At 43.3% G+C, this 22,746-nt stretch overlaps 1 protein-coding gene across 6 annotated transcripts in view; it reads left to right on the forward strand.

The window, feature by feature from the left end:
- The window catches only part of ABCA2 (ATP binding cassette subfamily A member 2), a 602,913-nt gene that overhangs the window by 285,395 nt on the left and 294,772 nt on the right, over window positions 1–22,746 (forward strand). For 5 of the 6 annotated variants that reach the window (XM_033959797.1, XM_033959792.1, XM_033959793.1 and 2 more), the window contains one exon: window positions 7,413–7,442. The exons of the other annotated variant lie outside the window; for it this stretch is intronic. In XM_033959797.1, coding sequence (XP_033815688.1) covers window positions 7,413–7,442 — 30 coding nt within the window. The remainder of the gene's footprint in view (window positions 1–7,412; window positions 7,443–22,746) is intronic. 6 annotated transcript variants of the gene reach the window in all.

Raw genomic sequence — 22,746 nt, forward strand, 5'->3', positions numbered from 1 at the left:
CTGAGTCACTGGCGGAGGAGAGGGAGACAGGGAAGTGAGGCGCTGCTGCTGGGTGGGACTGTAACTGTACCTTTAGCTATGCCACTGCAGTACAGGTACTATACTGTACAGTATTTCAATAGTACACAGATTTTGTCAAATCTGCTACATAATCTTTGTATTGTTCTATACAGTATAGAACTCTTGCTTTCCAGGCAGGTAAATTAAATGAATGGTTGGGTAATATCATTATGCATTCTTCATCCTACTTCAGTTTTAGAAAATTAGTAAAAACAAAATTATTTAATCGATTTGTAAGTTAAGGCTTTATTGTTTTTACTTTCACATTGTATGTACATTCTGATGATTTTATATTGTGTTTTATTCCCTGATTGTCCAGCACTTCTTGTTGTAAACCGCCTCGAACTATTATGGCTTTGGCGTTATATAAGAATAAAATTATTATTCTTATTATTTAATAACCTTTTCTAGTTTCCAGAAACAGTACTGTACAATGTACTTTCTAAATTTGGGGCTCCTTTTACTAAGCTGTGATAGCGTTTTTAGGGCGCAGGATTTTAGCATGCGCTAAACCTGCGCTACGCGGCTAGAACTAACGTCAACTCAATGCTGGCGTTAAGGTCTAGCGTGCGCGGCAATTCTGCGTGCACTACAACAGCTATCGCAGCTTAGTAAAAGGAGCTCTTAAACACAATAACTCCAGCACCAGTCTGGATAACTGGACTTCCGGATAAAGCACAGTTACTTACCGTAACAGGTGTTATCCAGGGACAGCAGTCAGATATTCCCACACATGGGTGACGTCACCGACGGAGCCCCGCAGCGGACAGCCTCGAAAGCAAACTTGCTTGAAGATCTCGAGCTTTCGAGTGCTGCATCACGCATGCGCGCGTGCCTTCCCGCCCGAACCAGGGAGCGCATCTCCTGTGAGGATCCTCAGTTCAGATACCAAGCTAAGAAGCCAACCAGGGGAGGTGGGAGGGTTGTGGGAATATCTGCCTGCTGTCCCTGGATAACACCTGTTACGGTAAGTAACTGTGCTTTATCCCAGGACAAGCAGGCAGCATATTCCCACACATGGGTGACCTCCAAGCTAAGTAAAAAAAGGGGGGAGGGAAGTTGGCAATTTACGAAAAAAGATTTTGCAAAACAGATTGGCCAAAATGGCCATCCCTCCTGGATAAAGTATCCAGACAGTAATGAGAGGTGAAAGTATGAACCGAGGACCAAGTGGCAGCCTTGCAAATTTCCTCAATAGGAGTTGATCTGAGGAAAGCGACAGAAGCCGCCATAGCTCTAACTTTGTGGCCCGTCACTCGACCCTGTAGAGGAAGACCAGCCTGAGCATAGCAGAAAGAAATGCAAGCAGCCATCCAGTTGGAGATGGTGCGCTTTGAGACGGGATGACCTAATCTATTTGGGTCAAAAGAAATGAAAAGTTGAGAAGTTCTGTGAGGTTGAGTACGTTGAAGATAAAATACCAACGCACGTTTACAGTCCAAAGTATGCAGTGACGCCTCACCAGGGTGAGAATGCGGCTTAGGAAAAAATACCGGTAGCACAATAGATTGATTGATATGAAAATCAGACACTACTTTAGGTAAGAATTTGGGATGTGTACGGAGAACCACCTTATCATGGTGAAAAACTGTGAAAGGCGGGTCCGAGATCAAAGCTTGCAACTCACTAACTCGACGAGCTGAAGTGAGGGCAATCAAGAAAACAGTTTTCCAAGTAAGATATTTAAAATGAGCCAAATCAATAGGTTCAAAAGGAGGTTTCATCAGTTGAGCCAGAACAACATTAAGATCCCATACAACAGGAGGCGGTTTGACAGGTGGATGGAGATTAAAAAGGCCTTTCATAAAACGAGAAACCAGAGGGTGTGCCGAGAGCGGTTTTCCATCCAAAGGCTGATGAAAAGCAGCAATTGCACTAAGATGAACTCTAATAGATGTGGATTGAAGACCTGACTGAGATAAATGAAGCAAATAATCCAGAACGGAAGCCAAAGGAGAAGATTTTGGTTGAAGACTATTAGTGGAACACCAAGTCGAGAATCTGGTCCACTTTTGACCATAACATTGACGAGTGGACGGTTTTCTGGAAGCCAGAAATACATCCTGAACAGATTGAGAAAATTTAGCAGAATCTGTCAAGTAGAAAGGAACCATGCTGTCAAGTGAAGAGACTTCAGGTTGGGATGAAGTAAAGACCCCTGACTCTGAGTGAGCAGAGAAGGAAAAACTGGCAGAAGAAGAGGGTCCTTGATGCTGAGTTGAAGAAGAAGAGAGAACCAAGGTTGTCGGGGCCACCGAGGCGCTATAAGAATCATCGTGGCATGGTCCGACTTCAGCTTAACAAGGGTTTTGAGAATCAGAGGGAAAGGAGGAAAGTCGTAGAGGAACTGACCCTTCCAATCCAGAAGAAAAGCATCCGCCTCGAGACGAAGAGGCGAGAAAATGCGGGAACAAAACAGAGGTAGTTTGAAGTTGCTGGGTGACGCAAAGAGATCCACCCGAGGAGTCCCCCATCGAACGAATACTTGACGAAGTGAGGGGGAGTTGAGCGTCCATTCGTGAGGCTGAAGCAGACGACTCAATTTGTCTGCAAGGCAATTCTGAAGGCCCTGAATATAAACAGCGCGAAGAAGGATGTTGTGAGAAATCGCCCAATGCCACAACCTCAGAGCTTCCTGACAAAGGGAGTGGGAACCCATCCCGCCCTGTTTGTTGACATAATACATCGCTACTTGATTGTCCGTCCGAACAAGACTACTTGGTCGTGAAGGAGGTGAAGAAAAGCCTTGAGAGCAAGAAATATCGCTCTGAGTTCCAACAGATTGATGTGACATCGACGATCTGTGGCGGTCCATAACCCTTGCGTACGGAGACCATCTACGAGGGTTCCCCATGCGTACTCGGACGAATCTGTCGTGAGAACTTTCTGATGAGGAAGGTGGTGAAACTGCAAACCTCTGGAAAGATTGGAAGAGAGCATCCACCAGCGGAGAGAGTTCTTCAATGAAGGCGTCACCGCTATATGACGAGAAGGCGGATCTAGGGCTTGTTGCCACTGGGACGCCAGAGTCCACTGAGGAATGCGAAGGTGGAGTCTTGCAAAGGGAGTCACATGCACTGTAGATGCCATATGTCCTAGAAGGACCATCATTTGTCGAGCCGTTAGAGTCGATAGGGAAGTTACGTGATGACAAAGGCGCAAGAGAGTGTCCTGACGATCGAGGGGGAGGAAAGCTCTCATGCGAACAGAATCCAACACGGCGCCAATAAATTGGATCGATTGAGTTGGAACCAACTGAGATTTGGGAAAGTTGATATGGAACCCCAGACTTTGAAGAAAAGAAATAGTCTGAAGGGTCGCTTGAGTAACCTCTGGAAGAGAAGGAGCTTTGATAAGCCAATCGTCGAGGTAAGGAAAAACTTGAAGTCCCCGAGCATGAAGGACCGCGGCTACCACGACTAGACACTTGGTGAAGACCCGGAGAGAGGTTGCCAAGCCAAACGGAAGAACCCTGTATTGAAGATGAAGGTTCCCCACCTTGAATCGGAGATATTTGCGAAAATTTGGATGGATAGGAATGTGAGTATAAGCCTCTTTGAGGTCCAGTGAGCACATCCAATCTCCCTGATCCATGAGGGAGTACAAAATCGGAAGAGAGAGCATGCGAAATTTCTCTTTGACTAGAAATTTGTTGAGAGCTCGGAGATCCAGAATGGGTCGCAAATCCCCCGTCTTCTTTGGAACTAGGAAGTATCTGGAGTAAAACCCCAGATTGTGTTCGGAAGGAGGAATCTCCTCTACCGCTCGAAGGCGAAGAAGCACCTGAGCCTCCTGAAGAAGAAGGGGGAGTTGCGAGGAACTGGAAAGACACTCTCCTGGAGGGTGATCTGGAGGCACCTGAAGTAGGCGTAGAGAGTATCCTTCGCGGATGACCGTGAGGACCCAAAGGTCTGATGTAATGGTTTCCCAGACAGATGTAAAAAGGGAAAGGCGACCTCCGATGGGTAGGGAGGAGTTTGGATGCAAAGAGGTTGGAATGCTCACCACTGGACCGTCAAAAAGACGGAGCTGTTTTGGTTGGAGCAGGCGCCTGGGACTTTTGAGGACGTTGTTGCTGGGTCCGTCTAGGTGGAGGCCTAGAGAAAGCCGGCGTGGACTTCATCGGGTAGCGACGAGCTGGAGGTTTGTAAGCTCTAGTCGCAGAAGGTTTTGGACGAAGAAGAGAGGCGAAGGAGCGTTCATGCTCAGAGAGCCTTTTAGTAGCCGCCTCAATCGAGTCATCAAAAAGCTCAGAACCTAGGCACGGCAGGTTCGCTAAACGATCCTGTAAGTTGGGATCCATATCCACTATTCTGAGCCATGCAAGACGTCGCATGGCCATTGCAAATGCCGAGACCCTGGAAGAAAGCTCAAAAGCATCATAGGATGCCTGCAACATGAAGAGACGCAATTGAGAGAGAGACTGAATAATATGTTTATATTCAGAAAGGCGTTCTCTGGGCCAGTCTGGGCAAAAGGATGACAACTGCTTCAAAAAATAATTAAAATATGAAGTAAAGACATAGTTGTAATTCAAAATTCGATTTGTCATCATCGAATTTTGATAAAGTCTGCGCCCAAACTTGTCCATAGTGCGCCCTTCGCGCCCCGGTGGGACTGTTGCAGACACCTTAGAAGGATGAGCCTTCTTCAGGGACGATTCCACCACTAGAGACTGATGAGAAAGTTGTGATTTCTCGAAACCTTTGCAGGGAACAGTGCGATACCGAGACTCCAACTTCGAGGGGATCGCTGTCACAGAATAAGGAGTCTCCATATTCCGCAGGAAAGTCTGCTTCAGCACCGGTGTCATGGGCAGACGCAAAGTCTCCTTAGGAGGATGGGAAAGCTCCATATCCGCCAAATATTCGGGCGTGAACTTAGAATCGGAATGCAAGTCGATGTTAAGTGCCTGCCCCATGTCGAAAACAAATTTCGCAAACGAAGAAGACTTTGAAGTCGAGGCTTCCTCAGGGGAGGCAGAACGAGAATGAGGCGCCACTGAAAACGATGGAGAAGCCTCGCGCGAATATTGAGAGACTGGCTCCGATTCGAGGTGCAAAGTGATGGAGGATGCTCCACTGCCAGTCAGAGGAGGAGTGGCTGAATGCTTCCGCTTAAGACTCCGAGATGGAGAGGTGCGCGGAGTGCGAGGTTTAGCCAGAGGAGATCGATCCCGAGATAAACGCCTCGAAGGTGGAGTCCTCGACCTCGAATGCTTCGATGAAACCGAAGAGGCAACGGTACTGTGAGAGCGAGGCACAATTTTCGAAGTGAGATTCGAAGGCCTCGAGCTCTTCAAGGGAGTGAGCTTCGAAGACCGAGACCGATGCTTCGATCGAGGCAACGATAGTTTAGAAATCCGTTCAGGAGAGGAATCCGACGAGGAAACCTTAGATCGAGACCTGCAACGAGGAGACCGTCGACGAGGTGCAGACTGCTGCTCAGGCTGGAGTTGCGAAGACAGAGTCACTATCGAGGAAATCTGCGTAGTCAAAATTGACTTAAGCATGTCCTCAAACATGGGGACGGAGACCAAGGGACTCGGAGTCACAGGTGGTCTCGTGTGTTCCAAGGAGGGCGACCTCGAATGAGAGTATTCCCTGGACTTGGAAGCACGTTTTGAAGATGGTCGAGAAGACGGAGTTGAACCTGGAGCCCCAGGTTGCGTAGACGCAGACTCCGTCGGTTTCTTAGGGATGGTACCTGAAAAGGAAGCAGGAGACTTACCCCCTAATCCAGGCTTCGAGGACACCGCCGAGGCCTTCGAGGCCGAGGACCCGGAGGTCTTCGAGGCAGAGGCCTGTCGAGGAGGCGAGGTCGAGGTCTTAGCACTCGAGGATTGTCCCGAAGTCAAGGGCTTAACAGCTGCCTCGACCGAGGCCATAGCTTTTTCAGGCTCCATTCGAGGAAAAAGTTCTAAGAACCTGTCGCAGCGGCGCTTGAAGGCACGAGGTTGAAGAGTGAGGCAGCGAAGACAATCTTCCGGGCGATGAGTCGACCCGAGACAGATCATACACCGACTATGGGGATCAGTGATGGAGATAGTCCTGCCGCACTGATAACACCTTTTAAACCCGGTAACAGGCCGGGACATAGATAGGAGAAAGTCCGTGTCGAGAACGAGGAAGAGAGGCCTAGGCCTCAATCTCCCAACCCGACGCCAATAAAACACAAAAGGAATTGAAAAAAAATTTTTTTTTTTTTTTGAAAAGAAAAGAAAAGAACGAGAACACAGCGACCGAAAACAACAAAGAGTACTCAGCCGCGGTGAAGAGAAGGCACAACGCTACGGGAACCAAGTCGACAAGTCTTCTCAGCTCCGCGGAAAACGTTGAACTGAGGATCCTCACAGGAGATGCGCCCCCTGGTTCGGGCGGGAAGGCACGCGCGCATGCGCGATGCAGCACTCGAAAGCTCGAGATCTTCAAGCAAGTTTGCTTTCGAGGCTGTCCGCTGCGGGGCTCCGTCGGTGACATCATCCATGTGTAGGAATATGCTGCCTGCTTGTCCTGGGATAATTGGATAATCAGAGTTTGGATAATTGACGTTCCACTGCACTGTTATGGAGTTCTGTTCTGGGTTATATAATGAATCTATGTGATGAGAAACAAGTTTAGTTTGGGCACTGCCCTCTTTGTTAGCTGTACTTAAAGTCCATTCCAGGCACAGACAAGCTTCAGTCCTTTTTTATTTTTGAATGGCTGGATTCTGAGTTCATTCCAGGTGTGCAGAGGAATCCAGTTCTTGTTCTGCTGAATCATGTGAATAAATGGTTATCATTCTTCCCCATTCCCAGTGCCACACTCAGAGCAATGATTAGATAGTGGAAGTTGCAAAGTATCCCCAAAATTGCGAATTCATTTTCAAAGGGAAACTCCTCACAGAGTTCAGGTATTTCAAAATGAAACTTCCACCTGTTTTTCCCTACGCCTGTCACGCCCCCATTCCACCTACAGACTGCATCTGCACATTCGCACACACAACGCAATTATGTCACGCGCGCTGCGTCTACATATGTGCAGATGCCCCTTCCCGACACAATTTTGACTGGAAGCTTTTCAAAACCCGGACAAAGTGCTGGGTTTGGAAAAGCTGTCCATGTCCTCGAAAAGGCCTGAACGTCTGGTAACCCTATGTGCACATGCACTTATAACTGTGCCCTCAGAGCACAGTAATCGTATCTTGATTTTACCCAGGTAGCATACATTCAACCTTGTAAAATTTTTCAATTATTGTTCTTTCTATTAAAGCGAAGGCCATTTTTGAGCTGGTACAGGTTGCAGGGAAATTTGGGAAGTCCTTGTTAACACTGCCTTCATAGAGAATTATTACACTTTTTATCTCCACAGGATCAATACATCACTGGATGGCTGAAGTTTGTAAGACTCAATTAGACATATATTCTATAATACTTAATACAGTGTATGGACTACCTAATGCATTGTGCAATTTACTTAATACAGTGTATGGACTACCTAATGCATTGTGCAATTTACTAACAGGAAGTGCGTTTTAAACTGAATAACTGGATAATACACTGACACCTCCTGAGTTGGCATGGTAACAAGCCTGTGCTTTGATTGGTTGACTGAGGGAATTGACTAATGCAAACTCAAATCCAGAGAAATTAAGAAATCTGCTTTTTAATACTGTATCCTGAAGCGTTCCCTGCATGCAGCCCAGCAGCAATCCCTGATGCCCTTTCTTGGTCCATGCTGGGGAGGTGGAGAGAGTAATGTATGCCCATGTGTATGCATGGTACAGACATCGCTCATATGCTAGTGGCTGTCTTATTTTTGTGGAGTGTTGTAGAAGCTCATTGGAGGAGCCCAGAAAAAAAAAAGGGGGGGAGGAAAAATTGCCTCCAGCTGCTCCTTATGATATTCACCTGGTATAATTAATTTTGTCAGATGCAGTCAGTTCTGATGAGACAGCAGAAAAGCAGTGTATGAGGATGTTGACTAGAGTTTTTTCCTTTATTTGATGAATCAGCAGTTTTAGTGTTGTTCTTATTGATAATCTAAGAAATGGATAATCTAAAATTTTAATCACTGCATTAGTTATGCCCTATTCAAGATAGAAATGATGGCATGTGTCTAGGATATCTAGTTTATAGTTAGTTAATTTCAGTTTAGCTTCAGCTAAGATTAAATAAATTATTTATTTATTTATTTCAAACTTACTATACTGCCTTTAACTATGATAATACATCAAGATAGTACACAATCTACAACTTAAATAATTGAAAGGGACAACAAATCTAGATAGGATAGAACCAGCCATAGTAAGGATACATACATACAAACAAACATAATATGCAAACCCAAAAGGGAAAAGGGAATTAATACAGAGATACCAAGAAGCACAGTAGTCTGGCCACAAGAGGCCCCTCCATCAGTCCCTAAAAACTGGCTCAAAGAGCCATGGAGTTATGAAAAAGGAAGCATTATATCATGTGGACTCCAAGGCCCGGATTCTGTATAGTACGCCCGGGAGGGGCATCCTATACAGAATCGGGCCTACACTAACTCCGATTCTGTAACCAACATCCATGTTACAGATGCCAGTTACAGTATCGGGTTAGAGTAGACACGGGAGCTACACTTATCGCGGCAAGGGATCTCCCTTCCGCGATAGGTGCTGCGGCTGCCTGTATTCCCCCCCCCCCCAACGATCGCCGGCAGGAGGGTGCCCAACCCCTCCTGCTGGAAGGCCGCCCACCCGCATGATCGCAGGTAGGAGGGTGCCCAACCCCTCCTGCTGGAGGATGACCCCCTCCAAATCCTCTCCCCACCTGTGCTAACACTCCCCTCCCCCCTCCGCAGACCTCCCCCCCCAATTAACCTCTAATTGTAGGCTGGCTGGGTCTTGCTTCTATCTGGCTGGCAGGCCCGTCTCATTGAAATAAGGCGGGCCCGTCCCTTTCCGGCCCATCTCTGCTAAGCCTAAGGCCTGATTGGCCCAGGCTCCTAGAGCATGGACCAATCAGGCCTTAGGCATAGCGGGTCCACCCATCCCCGATAAGCCTAAGGTCTGATTGGCCCAGGCCTTATGCTTAGTGGGGATGGGCCGGAAAGGGGCAGGCCCGCCTCATTTCGACGAGGTGGGCCGGATGCCAGCAAGACCCATCCGTCCGGCCAATAATTAGAGGTTAGTTGGGTGGGGGGTGTTAGCATGGGGGAGGAGGGCGGAGGAGGGTCATCCTCCAGCAGGAGGGGTTGGGCACTCAGAGAATCTCTCAAAACACTTCCCAGAAGATTCTCACAGACTATTTCTAGCATCAAATAGTTTCACAAATAAAACAATTCTTTACATCAGCCAGAAAGAAATGTTTTCACCCTTGGATAAATACCAGAATCTATATATCAAACCTCAACTTCAACCAAAACCTCCAATTCCTATTCAAAATTAAATAAAACCAGTTATAATTACCTTCTCACAAGGCACAGAAACCAAACTACCTGCACACAGATCCAAGTCACCCTCCCAACTGTCAAATCTGACCATTAGAATGTTCAAGCAGCTGATGCTGATCTCTGCACTATGGCAACAAATCTGTGAAGGAGATCAGCAACAGAATACCAAAATTGCACCAATACAAAAAATACACAAACCAAACATCTCAAAATAGGAAAAATCTCACAGTTCTTACATTTCAGATCCTCTCTGCTTCAAAAACCCTTCAAAATCTTATTTAAACCCTGTTTTTCTCACTCAAGTAACTTTTAAACTTTTAACCCTGGTTATATTTGCCACCACAAAAGAAAAAAAATTTCTGTCAAAGACTAAGAAAATTTTTATACAACTATCCCCCTGAGCAAACTTTTCTAAATTATTTTAAGGATACAAAATAGGAACAGCAGAAATACATATACAGTAGACACTCTTCAATATACACATTACTTTCTTCAACACATGCATTTTCTCAAAATAAACATTTGGATTGCCAACCATAGTTACATATATTTTTTTTCCATCTGTCCTTTGAGATCAGAGTCTTTTCGGGATTTCCACATTGAAATCTCTCCTTCTTCTGGATACATCTCTATTGTTATTGGGCTTGGGATTTTTTTTTTCTCTTTCGCAGCCTTCCTTTCACTGCTTTTGTCTTGCCTACAAATCTGTGTTCAGACAAATTACTTTCAATCTATGACATACTCCTCCTTTTCTTATTATAATTGTAATACAGTCTCATTTGCTTTTCTGCAACCATTCTCTTTGAGTACTTTGCTAGATCTTGACAGACGTCTGTTCCATTTGTCTTTTCTAGCTTTCTCCATTTTATACTTGTGTTGTCTTGATCCCATACTAGTTGTGGGAAAGCATGAGCGAGGACTGTCTCTCTCAAAACTGTGTACAGCATTGCAGATGCCTGATAATACCCCAGCAGCAGTAATTTAATCTGGTAATGTTCACTCTTAATTATTGCAGAAACAAGTATTAATTGCAATAGTAGCAGCAATAAGTTTATCGGATAATGTTCACTCTTAATTGTTTCTTGAGGTGAAACCACCTCCTTCATGACCCTTTGAACAGGAATCATCTGCAAATATGACTTGAATGATTTGGGTTTATCTAACACATCTTCTCTCTGTTGTCGTTTCTTTTCAATCAGAGAAGACTCTCCTTCTTGGGCTTCCATTCAGTCCAGTTGCCTTCCATTTATACTCCTTAGGTTCTTTTGGGTTTTCCTCCTTCTCTGTCTCAGCGCATTCTTTATCTACTCCCTCAGAGTATTCATCCAACTCTGTTTCCTGCTCACAAACTGTATGTTTCTTAAACTCTTCAAAGGTAGAGATTGGCAACATCTCAACGTCACTTGGCAAAATCAAGGGAGTTATTTCAATAGAACCTTCTGTCACTTCCTGTTTACCATCGTTATGATTCTCCAACCTCTCAGAATCCTTGGTTTCCTCCAGACTTTCCTGTATCACAGCACCTTGCTCATTTTTTGCCATAATCAACTCAGGATGTGTATCTTTCACACTTTCACCTGATTTAAGGAGGTCACCATCATCAAAATCCAGTGTAATGACATCTTCAGCCTGGATTGTAACTATTTTGTTGTCATCTTTTGCTTCTTCCACAGATGTGCTAGCAACCTCTTCTTCAGGAGCTGTTTGCTCAGTTTCAGCTGCACGGTTTTCTGAAGAAAGTGGTTTAGATAATTTTAGTGTGGCATCACCAATATTGTCTTCTCCAGTTTCACCTGCTGTTAGAAAGTTTTTATCATCATTCTCTACTTCATCAGCTGTAAGAAATTCTTTAGCGGGGGAAAGTGACATCATCATCCAAGATGGTCGCTTGAATTTACATCTCCGCATACCTGTCCTTTCAACTGCTGTTTTGTCCCGTTTGTGGCGAGTGTGGGGAGCTCCCGGTGCTGCTCGGTGGTGGGGGATAGCCTTGTGGCGTTTTCTGGTGCGATGGCTTCACAACCGCGCAAAACGCTGCGCGATTATGCTTTCGGCTCGGTGGGGCCTGCATCGCAAGCAGCGTCTTCTCTTTTACTGGAAGCCCCGCCCCGCTTGTGAGTCCGCCGGCAGCAGAGGAGGCTTCTCCTGTTCCGCGGGAGATAGCGGACCCGTTGGGGGAAGTACGGATCATGTTAGCAGATCTTAGCTGCGATATTAAAGAACTACGGGGGGAGTTTACTACCCTTGCTACCGATTTGCGAGGGGAACTTTTGGTGCTTGGCACTCGGGTTGCTGACTTGGAAACTCAGGTGGATGAACAACAAGTGACTGTGAGTCGCCTTGATTTGAGCTGTAAAGATCTTCAGGTACAACATTTGAGTATTTTGGATAAAATGGAAGATTTGGAAAATCGCAGTCACAGAGCGAATCTTCGTATTAGGGGGCTCCCGGAAGTGCAAGATTATAAAGATTGTGAATTGGTAGCCCGCCAAATTGTTGAAATGGTTTTGAAGAAACAGACTGCTATGGAAGTTCCTGATTCTATTCTTTTTGAGCGGGCCCATAGAGCTTTGGCGGCCCCCAGGGGCAATAAACCACGGGATATTGTTGTGTGTTTTAAAGACTTTAAAGTGAAAGGATTGTTTTATCAAACAGCAAGGGGTCTCTCTGAGCTTAAATGGGATACCTATGATATCGAGATCTATCAGGATCTTTCTGCTGCCACCTTGCGCAGACGGGCGGCTCTGAGACCATTGCTGCGTTATTTTAATGAGAAGAAGATACGATATCGTTGGCGTCATCCTTTTGCTTTGCTGTTTTATTTGAATGGTGCTTTGCGAACTGTGAAATCTTTGGAGGATGCTTCTGAGTTTTTTCCTGATGTTCAGTTTGGTAACATTTCTTCTGGATCTTCAGTTACGCAGTTGGATGCTAGTGCACGCCTACCTCTTCCCTCCCGACCTCATTGGCAACGAGTTCGGCGAGATGGTGGCCGTTTGAAACGACAATCTGCGGAACGGGAAGGGGCTGGTGGTCATGGCACTTGATTTTTGGCTTCTGGATTGCTTCTTTGAGACTCAGCCGTGTTTCGGCATCTCTGACTGTTAGTGTTTATTGTGAAGCTCTCCCTGTTGGAGATTGTGTTTCTGGGACTTTTGCTGTTTTATTTCTGCAGGAGGGTATGCGGATTGGGGTCCTTCCTTCCGTTTTGATTGTAGTGAGCCCTGGGGTGGCAGAGCTTACTACTTGGGGTTGTGGTTTTGGTGGGAGGGGGGTTGGGTTTTTGGAGGGTTTTGGGTGGGAGGGGTTGGGAGGAGTAGGTGGGTGATGGGGGTTAGGGGGTTTGCTGGGGGGATTGGGGGTGGGGAGGGGTATGGGTGCTGTCGGCTGGCTGTGTGGGGTGTTTGTCGGGTGTGTGGATGTTTTGCTGTTGTACGTACGGGTGAATTAAGATTTTTTTCTCTTAATGTTATGGGTCTCAATGTTCATATGAAGCGCCACCTCCTTTATCGGGAGTTGGCGCGGCATAAAGCTCACATTGTATTTTTGCAAGAGACCCACCTGCTGGCTAGATATGAGTATGTGTTACGCCCCCCAGGTTTTTCCAGCGTTTATTTTGCCTCTAATCAATATGATAAAAAAACGAGAGGGGAGCTATACTTTTTCATCATAGTTTGCAGGTACAGGTGCTTAAGGAGATTCGAGATAGGGAAGGGCATTATCTTGTGCTGTGTGTTTCTATTGCTGGTCAGCTATACACTCTTTGTAATGTTTATGCGCCCAACATGGGTCAGGGGGATTTTTTCTCGCGGCTTGATGACATTCTTCGGCCTTGTATAGAGGGTTTTTTGTTATTAGGTGGTACTTGTAATTTAGTGTTAGATCCCTATTTGGATAGTTCCTCTCGGAGATTTTCTGTGGCAGCCACAGATCGTAGGGGCTTGCAGATGTTGTTATCCCATTGGGGGCTATTAGATATCTGGCAGGTTCATCATCCTGGGGAGCGAGAATATACTTATCATTCTGTAGTGCATAATGTAGATTCCCGTATTGATTATTGGTTGGGGGATGGGGCTTTAAATAGGGTTGTTCAATCTTGTGAGATTCATACTACTACTTTAGCGGATCATGCTGCTTTGAGTTTATGTTTGCTGGGTCCTAGGCCAACTCGTCTAGCCTCTCAATGGAGGTTTGATGATAGTCTTTTGGCGGATTCTTCTTCTGTAGAGCAGTTGACTATTGCTATTAAAGATTATTTTGAGCTCAATAATATTGATGATATTCATCAGATTTTATTATGGGAAGCGCTGAAAGCAGTACTTCGGGGGAAGGTGATTGCTCTGCAAGCTTTTGTTCGGAAGGAAAGGGTTAAATCTGAGGCGGCGAAACGGCAAGAACTTTGTGATTTGGAGAGGCTGGTTAAAGGGCGGTGTCGCACTGCGCAAGAGTCTGCTCAATTGGCTAAATTGCATTTGGAATTGAAAAACCTTGAGCTTGCTAGTATTGAAGTGGCTTTGCGGCGAACTCGCCAGGAATATTTTGAGTTTAACGATCGTAGTAGTAAACTTTTAGCTCATCGCCTTAAAACACAGGGTACTAGGAATGATATTTTGGGAGTTTTTGATTCTGCTGGTACTTATTGTACTTCCCTGGTTGATATGGGAACTGCTTTTTTGCAGTTTTATACTGATCTTTATCGAGCTGATTCTGCCTCTCTAGATTCTGAAATTGACTATTATTTAGATCAGACTTTGTTGGGATCTCTCTCAGAGGGGGAGGCGGCGTACTTGTCTAGACCTATTACTGCTGATGATATAGAAGAAGTTATTCAGTCTTTATCATTGTCTACTGCTCCTGGGTTGGATGGGTTTACTAACCAATTTTACAAGACTTTTCAGCAGCTATTAGTTCCTTTATTGGTTCGGGTTTTTAATAGTTTTGATGCTGCTCATCCCCTCCCTCAAACTTGACGTATTGCTGCGGTTACACTTATTCATAAACCGGGAAAGGATCCCACTTCCTGTGCGGCTTATAGACCAATTTCCTTATTAAGTGTTGATTATAAACTCTTTACAAAAATTTTAGCCCTTCGCTTGCAGCACTATATGCCTTAATTAGTACATTCTAATCAGGCTGGGTTTATTTCCGGGAGACAGACCTTTGATAATATTAAAACGGCTTTACATTTAATGTGGCAGGTACGCCGTGAGGGTTCTCCGGCTTTAGTTCTTTCTCTTGACGTGGAAAAAGTGTTTGATCGCATCAGTTGGGGGTACTTATTTTGTGTTTTACGTAAAATGGGTATTAGTCAGAGATTTTTTGATTGGATTCAGTTGTTATATGATGCTCCTCTTTCCCGATTTAAAATTAATGGCACTTTATCGTCTGCTATTCCATTAGAACGTGGAACGCGCCAGGGTTGTGCCCTTTCTCCTTTGCTTTTTGCACTGTCTATGGAACTGCTGGCGAGTCGGGTCCGTCATCAGGAGGGGATTCAAGGGATTCAAGTGGGTGATCAGCAATATAAGATTTTGCTTTATGCTGATGATATTTTACTTCTTCTGCGTCACCCCGAGTTATCTTTGCCTGTTGTGTTAAGTGAATTGGATCGCTTTGGACCGCTTTCACGGTTTAAAGTCAATATGGCTAAATCTGAAATCTTAAATCTTACCTTAGCGCCTGATGCCGTCCGGCGTTTACAGGTTGCGTTTCCCTTTACATGGGCCCCCCATTATATTACTTATTTGGGAGTGAATTTGAGTGCTGATCATGGTCATTTGTATAAATATAATTTTCCAGCTCGCTTGCATGCTTTGTTTGCGGAACTTGAGCGTTGGGAGGGACTACAGCTTATTTGGATAGGTCGTATTTCGGCTATTAAGATGATGCTTTTACCCCAATTGCTTTATGCCTTTTTGGCTTTATCCATAGCATTACCGGCAATTTTTTTTCGTTTGTTGTCGCGTAAGGTTTTTGCATTTATTTGGCGAAAGAAATCTCCTCGAGTACGTCGCGCAATTCTTTATCAATCTAAATTGGATGGGGGATGGGTATTCTAATAAATATCTCAAACACAACCCCACACAGAACAAACGAACCTGCTCAGCAACGCTACAAGGCTTAAACATACATACACCCAACCATCCATCTTTTGATTGAGTGTTTCTCCTACTGTGGATGGTTGGGTGTATGTATGTTGTGTTTGAGATATTTATTAGATTTAAATCACCCTTCTTTCCTTAGTTTACATAATTTAGTGGGGATGGGTATTCCCAATTTTCGACTTTATTATCAGGCTGCTCTTTTACAAGAAATAGTTATGTGGGTCACTTATGAAGATCGCTCCTGGATTCATATTGAGCAGTGTTTTTTACCTACGGTATCTCTTTGGATGTTGCCTTGGGTCCCACTTGAACGGTTGCGTCTGGCGACTCATACTCTTAATCCGTTTTTACAAGTGATTTTGCGATGTTGGTATATGCTTCGTCACCACATGTTTCCAGAGCGTCTGTTTTTTTCTCAGATGGCAATAGTGTCCTTGCCGGCTGGTTCACATGGCAGGGACGTTACTGTTCGCCGTAAATGGGTCCCAGCTGGCCTTCGTACTTTAGGGCAACTTTGGGAGGCTACCTCTATGCGACTGTTTTTGGTTTTGTAGGAGGAATTTGGGTTGGAGAACAGGGACTCATTTCTTTATACGCGGCTATGTATTTTTCTAACTCAGCGGGCTTTTTGGGAGCTTTCCCTTGGGGATACCTGGTTGGAGAGAGCTTGTCAGGCTGGGGCTGGGAGGAGTGGTGTGTCACGAATGTATAAAGCGTTGTTGAAACGGGAGGCCCCCTTTGATCCATATCGGGCTCGTTGGGAGAGTGATCTGTCCAGTGCTCGTAGTTTGACTCCTTGGGAAACTATTTATAACGTTTATTTAAATGTTTATTTAAACGTTTATTTAAATTGACTTTATCTATCAATTATGTAGAGAATAGCTATAAAATGTATTATAGGTGGTATTATACGCCTGTGCGACTTTCCTACATTTTTCCGGGGGGCTCGGATCGCTGCTGGTGTGGTTGTGGACTTTGTGGACTGCGTGGAGATTTTCTCCATATTTGGTGGCCCTGCCCAGCAGTCCACTTATATTGGCAGCAGGTGGGTTGCTCCTTGGTTAAGATCCTTAATAAATCATGTTGTGTGTTGATGGAATGTTGTTTGCTTAATGTGGGAGTTTCTGGGTTTACTTCTTTTGAACAGAAATGTGCGGCTTGTATGTTTACTGCGGCCCGCCTGGCTCTAGCGCAATGTTGGCGCACTCCTGTTATTCCGAGCCTTTTTGCTCTTTATTCTCGTTTAGATTATTTACAATTGATGTGTAGGTTAACGGCTTTACACCATAATACTTTGTTGACTTATTCTAAAATATGGGACTCGTATGTTCATTGGAGACAACGCCCACATTGAGATTCTTTTGCTGGGGGTGTTATTTTTGGGTTGGGGGGACAGTTGAGTGGGTTGTGAAGGGGATTGTTTGGATGAATATGTTTCTTGGATTTGCATCATTTTGTATTTTGTTTTGGTGCTATTTTTCTTTAATAAAAGCAAATATAAAAAAAAAAAGAAGAAATTCTTTAGCATCATTTGTCTCATCCTTTGATTCTTTCACAAATGTGCTAGCAATCCCTTCTTCAAGATTTGTTTGAACAGTTTCAGTTGCAAGTATTTCTGAAGAAAGTGGTTCAGAAACTTCTGGTGTAGCATCACCAGAATCTGCTACATCTTTATCTTCATCATCATCTTTTACTTCATCTACTGTTAGAAAGTCTTTATCATCACTTAAATCATTTTTTGATTCTTCAACTACTTTTTCTTCCAACCAAGTTTCCATATTCTCTATACATGCCAATGTATCAATTTTTTCTTCAACTGAAAGCAATGTTGAAGCAGAATTTCCATTTTCTTCAATTTCACCATCATCTTTATGATCTGCATTTCCATTTTGTTCACTTGTATCTTGACTTTCCAATTTACTTTCTTTTGCAACATCTTTCGTTGAAGCATCATCACCACTTAACTTATTAGTGTTCTGTTTCAGTTTCTGCGCCACCAACTCTAGCTGTTATTTGAGCCCATCAAGTTTCCTTTTATACAGGCCAAACATTTTTTCTTGCCATATCTTATTCCAGATTTCAGTGTTTTCTTCTACATATGCAGGTATTCTACAAGTCCCAGACAAACACCGTCCTCATAAACAGTATATTACTTCTCAGGATGTGGGCTCCCTGCACAACTATCTGGACTTGGGCTCCGTTTCCGTGGACTCTTAGGCCTTGCATATGACTTCCTATCTGGGCTTTTTATCTCTAGCAGACTTTTGAACATTGAGGTCTTCTAACCTAGCAAGACAAAACCGGATAAGATTGACCACAATAGTAACAATACACTGACTTTCTCTCACTCTGTTTCTATTGGAAGGAATATCTTCTCCCATTTTCATATTTTTCTGGGGAGTATTGTTAACTCCTATTCTGCTTCCAATATTTTTCACAATTCCACTCTTGCCGCTCAGACAAAGTATCATAATAATCTCCTGTTTTCCTCCTGTCATTATGGAACTTCTGCCTATATCTTGACCATTCTAACTCTTCGTCCTCTTGATCTTGTCTCCATCTGTAGGCCCAGCTCTTTTCATCTCTGTATTTTGCCATTTATAATGTAAAAAAAAAAACTCTGTCTCTCAGGAAGATTTAATGTTACCCAGGAAAAATTTTAGTTAACCACAATGCAATTCATCATAAAACAACACATTATTTTCAAATTTGCTCACAGGTCCTATAATAGATTTCAAGATTTCTGGAATAATGCATTCAAAAATCTTGTCAAATGTCATAAGCAAAAAATCTATCCTGCAGCCGACTACGCCATTTCAATGTAACCCCCTCCTTCTCAGACTGAGGTAAAAGTATCTCTCTTGAAATAAGATTTGTTTTGTAGTCGTGAACACCGGGGATTAAATTGATACCTTTCCCCAGGAGAAGGAGTGAATTACTTAAAAAAAATAATAATGAATGTAATAATAAAATGTAATGTAACCTGGAAATAAAAAATGTTAAACCATAAACAAAATAGATATTAAGAAGCACTAAGGATTCACAATTTAAAATAGAAATAAAATTTAATAAATAAATGCTGTATATCAAATCTAGACAATGAAAGGGATCACGAGTAGATCGGAAGATGTCATAATGCCACTTTATAGAACAATGGTCAGACCGCACTTGGAATATTGTGTCCAACACTGGTCTCCATACCTCAAGAAGGATATAACTCTGTTGGAGAGAGTGCAGAGGCGAGCCACGAAACTTGTTAAAGGGATGGAGCATTTGAGCTACAAAGAACGACTCAGGAAACTGGGACTGTTTACCCTTGAGAAGAGAAGAATGAGAGGAGATTTGATAGAGACTTTTAAAATATTAAAAGGATTTGATAAAATAGACCAGGAAGCAGCATTGCTAACATATTCAGAGGTGACACGGACAAGAGGTCATAGCCTGAAACTGTGTGGCAGCAGGTTCAGGACAAATGTCAGGAAGTTCTGCTTCACACAGTGAGTGGTGGGTGCTTGGAATGCACTCCCGGAGGAGGTTGTGGCAGAAACTACTGTACTGGGATTCAAGCGCAAGTTGGATGCACACCTTCTTGCATATCATATTGAGGGATACGGTAAAGTCAGGTCTCCAAAAAAGAGTACCTAAATGGGCCGCCGCGTGTGCGGAGCACCGGACTGGATGGACCTCGGTCTGATCCGGTGGAGACGTTTCTTATGTTACTTCCCCTTTGTACAGTTCTTCTTTTTCCCCAGATTTGGGTATTTGAGGCTTTGTCTTTTATGTGTAGGGAATTCTCACAGACTATTTCTAGCATCAAATAGTTTCACAGATAAAACAATTCTTCACATCAGCCAGAAAGACATGTTTTCACCCTTGGATAAATACCAGAATCTATATATCAGACCTCAACTTCAACCAAAATCTCCAATTCCTATTCAAAATTCAATAAAACCAGTTATAATTACCTTCTCACAAGGCACAGAAACCAAACTACCTGCACACAGATCCAAGTCACCCTCCCAACTGTCAAATCTGACCGTTAGAATGGTCAAGCAGCTGATGCTGATCTCTGCACTAGGACAGCAAACCTGTGCAGGAGATCAGGAACAGAATACCAAAATTGCACCAATATAAAAAAATACACAAACCAAACTTCTCAAAATAGGGGAAAAAAACACAGTTCTTACATTTCAGATCCTCTCTGCTTCAAAAACCCTTCAAAATCTTCTTTAAACCCTGTTTTTCACACTCAAGTAACTTTTAAACTTTTAACCCTGGTTACAATAATCAATAAAACAAGCACAAATCAGCATAACAAGCAGAATAAAATTCAAACATTCTCAAACTTTACCCCCCATAAAGTACTCATACAGCAAAGTCTTCACCCTTTTCCTAAAATGTAAAAGCACATTAGATTGGTGCAAAAATAATGGAAGAGCATTCCAAAGCATTAGACCCTAGACCGAAAGCATTGACTTCTAGTTACTCAGCAGGCGCACCACAGCCAATGAAGGAACTTCCAAACAAATTTTGACTGAGGAATGCAACTCACGTACCAGATGATACCACTGCAACAAAGCACGAACGCTCAATGGACAGTTAGATTGAAGCACTTTAAAAATTAAACAGAGAACTTTAAACTCCACCCGCATATCAATTGGCAACTAATGAAGCTCATGAAGAAAATCGGAGTGATTTGGTTATACTTTGAGGCATGCACAATAAGATGCGCTACAGCATTTTGAGCTAGCTGTAATGCTCGCAAAACATATTTGGGCAAACCCAAATAAATGGAATTACAATAATCCATCAGAGGGAAATCAACAACATGATAACAGAACAAAAATTATCCCCAGAGAGATAGTCACATAAGTTTCGTACCAAACGCGACTGCAAGAACAATTTCTGATGGACAAGACACTACTTTCTTACCACGACCAATAAATAGCACTTCTGTTTTCGTTTAAATGATCTATCTTGAAGTAAGGATCTTCCACACAGTACCAGTAATCCTCAGATCAGATAAACGAGTTAGAAGCAGGGTATGATTGACCAAATTGAATGCTGTGGATAAATCCAATGAAATGGCAACAACAATATTGCTATGTTCCAGATGGAGGTGGACTTCACTCAGCACGTTGAGGGTACAGCGCCAGAGTTCTTTCAACATATTGTCTAAGCTGCAAGTAAATTGTTTTTTTCTAGGACTTTTGAATCATAGCATATATTTGAAACAGGTCTGTAATGGTTGGGCAGGTATGGATTTGATGGAGTTTTTAAAACTGAACACAGAATAGCCTATTTCCATTGTGGAGGAAAAACACCTGTTTTTAAACTAAGCTTGACCATGAGTAAGATAAATAGTAGTAAACCGTGATGTAGGCTTTTTAGTAAAAATGAGGGTAATGGGTCGTGATAACAGGTAGTAAGTCTCATAGAAGAAAGGATCTTACATTACATTAGGGATTTCTATTCCGCCATTACCTTGCAGTTCAAGGCGGATTACAAAAGAATTATCCGGGATGTATTACAACAAGAGCTTACAAAAAAAAAAAAAAAAAAAATTGGTCATTTTCAAAGAGAGTAAGAAATGGGTAAAGTTATTTGTTTGGGGTAGTTGGCTTTAGTGAGAGGTGGAGTTTGAAACTTGCGGTATTATTTCTTTTTTCAGGGTTTTCTTGAAGAGTATGGTCTTTATTTCCTTTCTTGTTAATGGAACATTGGGTTTGGATATCAAAATCACTCCAACTGGGTGTAGCAGTAGAAACCTGATTTTCTAGAGCGGATGGACTCCGCAGACCATCAGAAGGACTAACAGTAAGAATTTGGGGACACACAGGTGGTCCTAAGAGACAAGCTGTCTGAGTAGAAGTAAAAGAGAGCTGTAGTTGTTTTATCTTAGAGCCAAAGGCATTAGAGTTGGTAGTTGATATTGAACGACAGATGAGGGACTGATATAAAGTGAAAAGGTCCCTAGAAGGTTTTAAAGAGTTACCTACATGAATACTGAAGTAACACCTTTTGGCCTGCTTCAGAAGGCTCTTATACTGGTGTTGGTGAGTCCTACAAAATTGCTGAGCAGATAAAGAACAGTGCTTTCTCCAGGCCCGCCCTACCTACCTGTTTGGCTGGAGGATTTCAGGTCAGGCTTGTAAGAAGGAATTGTAATGGTATTCAATGTTGTTGAAGTTGTCATTCCAGACCTGTACCTGATCTTCAAGGTATTTTTTATTGAAATCAGATAGCAAAAAAGATGCTAGTTTTAGAATTTGTTCAAACGGCCCTTTAAAAAAATTCAGGCCGCTACTGACCTCGAGCCTCCAGGAGAGAGAGGAGAAAGGGAGCCAGTGGATCATCCATCCTCTCTTCTTCGGCAATACAACACACGCCCACCTACTCCCAGGCCTCTTCAAACAGCCCTTTAAAAGAACCCAGTAAGGCTATTCTTATGTATGTCCAACAATTGTTGTTATCAGATATTGTTTAAACAAGGTAAATAAAATTTAAATATAAATGAATAGCAAAGCTAATTTACCATTTTGTATGATCAAATTTACATTGATTACACCTATTTAGTTAGTGGTAATAAAACCTCAAAAAACATGTAATGCCTTTCAGCTTAATGCCAGCTTTGTTCCAAAATATCCAAAACCACAGGTAGATATTTAACTAGGTGATTCTTTTAAAACCAGAGAGTGTTTCTCAGTCCCAAAGTTCAATTAAAATACAAAGACCTGGACTTTCTATAGGGTGCCAATATTGGCAGTCGCCTAAAAAGTGGCCACTGATCACATATCAATCATGTGACGGCATCCTGTAGAGAATAACGCCTCTGCAAAAGATAGGCACCAGAAATGTAGGGCAGAATTTTCGTCTATCTTTATTGTGAATTGTGCCTATATAGGCACCTTAGGCCACCTAACACCGCTTCCGGCATTAGCCACTTCCATAGTTTTGTTCAGCAGCCTAAAGCACTTATGTAGGTGCAATTCTGACACATACTATTTAGGCTCCAATAGGTGCTTTAATAGTGCCATTTTTTGCCGTTTTTAACTGGCCAAGCAGCTGAAACCGCTGTGCCCTTGTTCATCCTGGGCTCCTCCAGCTCTACAAGATCAGAGGAACAGAGGTTACTTGCAATGCATGCTTCCCAGAAGGCAGAG

This window comes from Geotrypetes seraphini, chromosome 10 (assembly GCF_902459505.1).
Source record: "Geotrypetes seraphini chromosome 10, aGeoSer1.1, whole genome shotgun sequence".
Taxonomy (NCBI): Eukaryota; Metazoa; Chordata; class Amphibia; order Gymnophiona; family Dermophiidae; genus Geotrypetes; species Geotrypetes seraphini.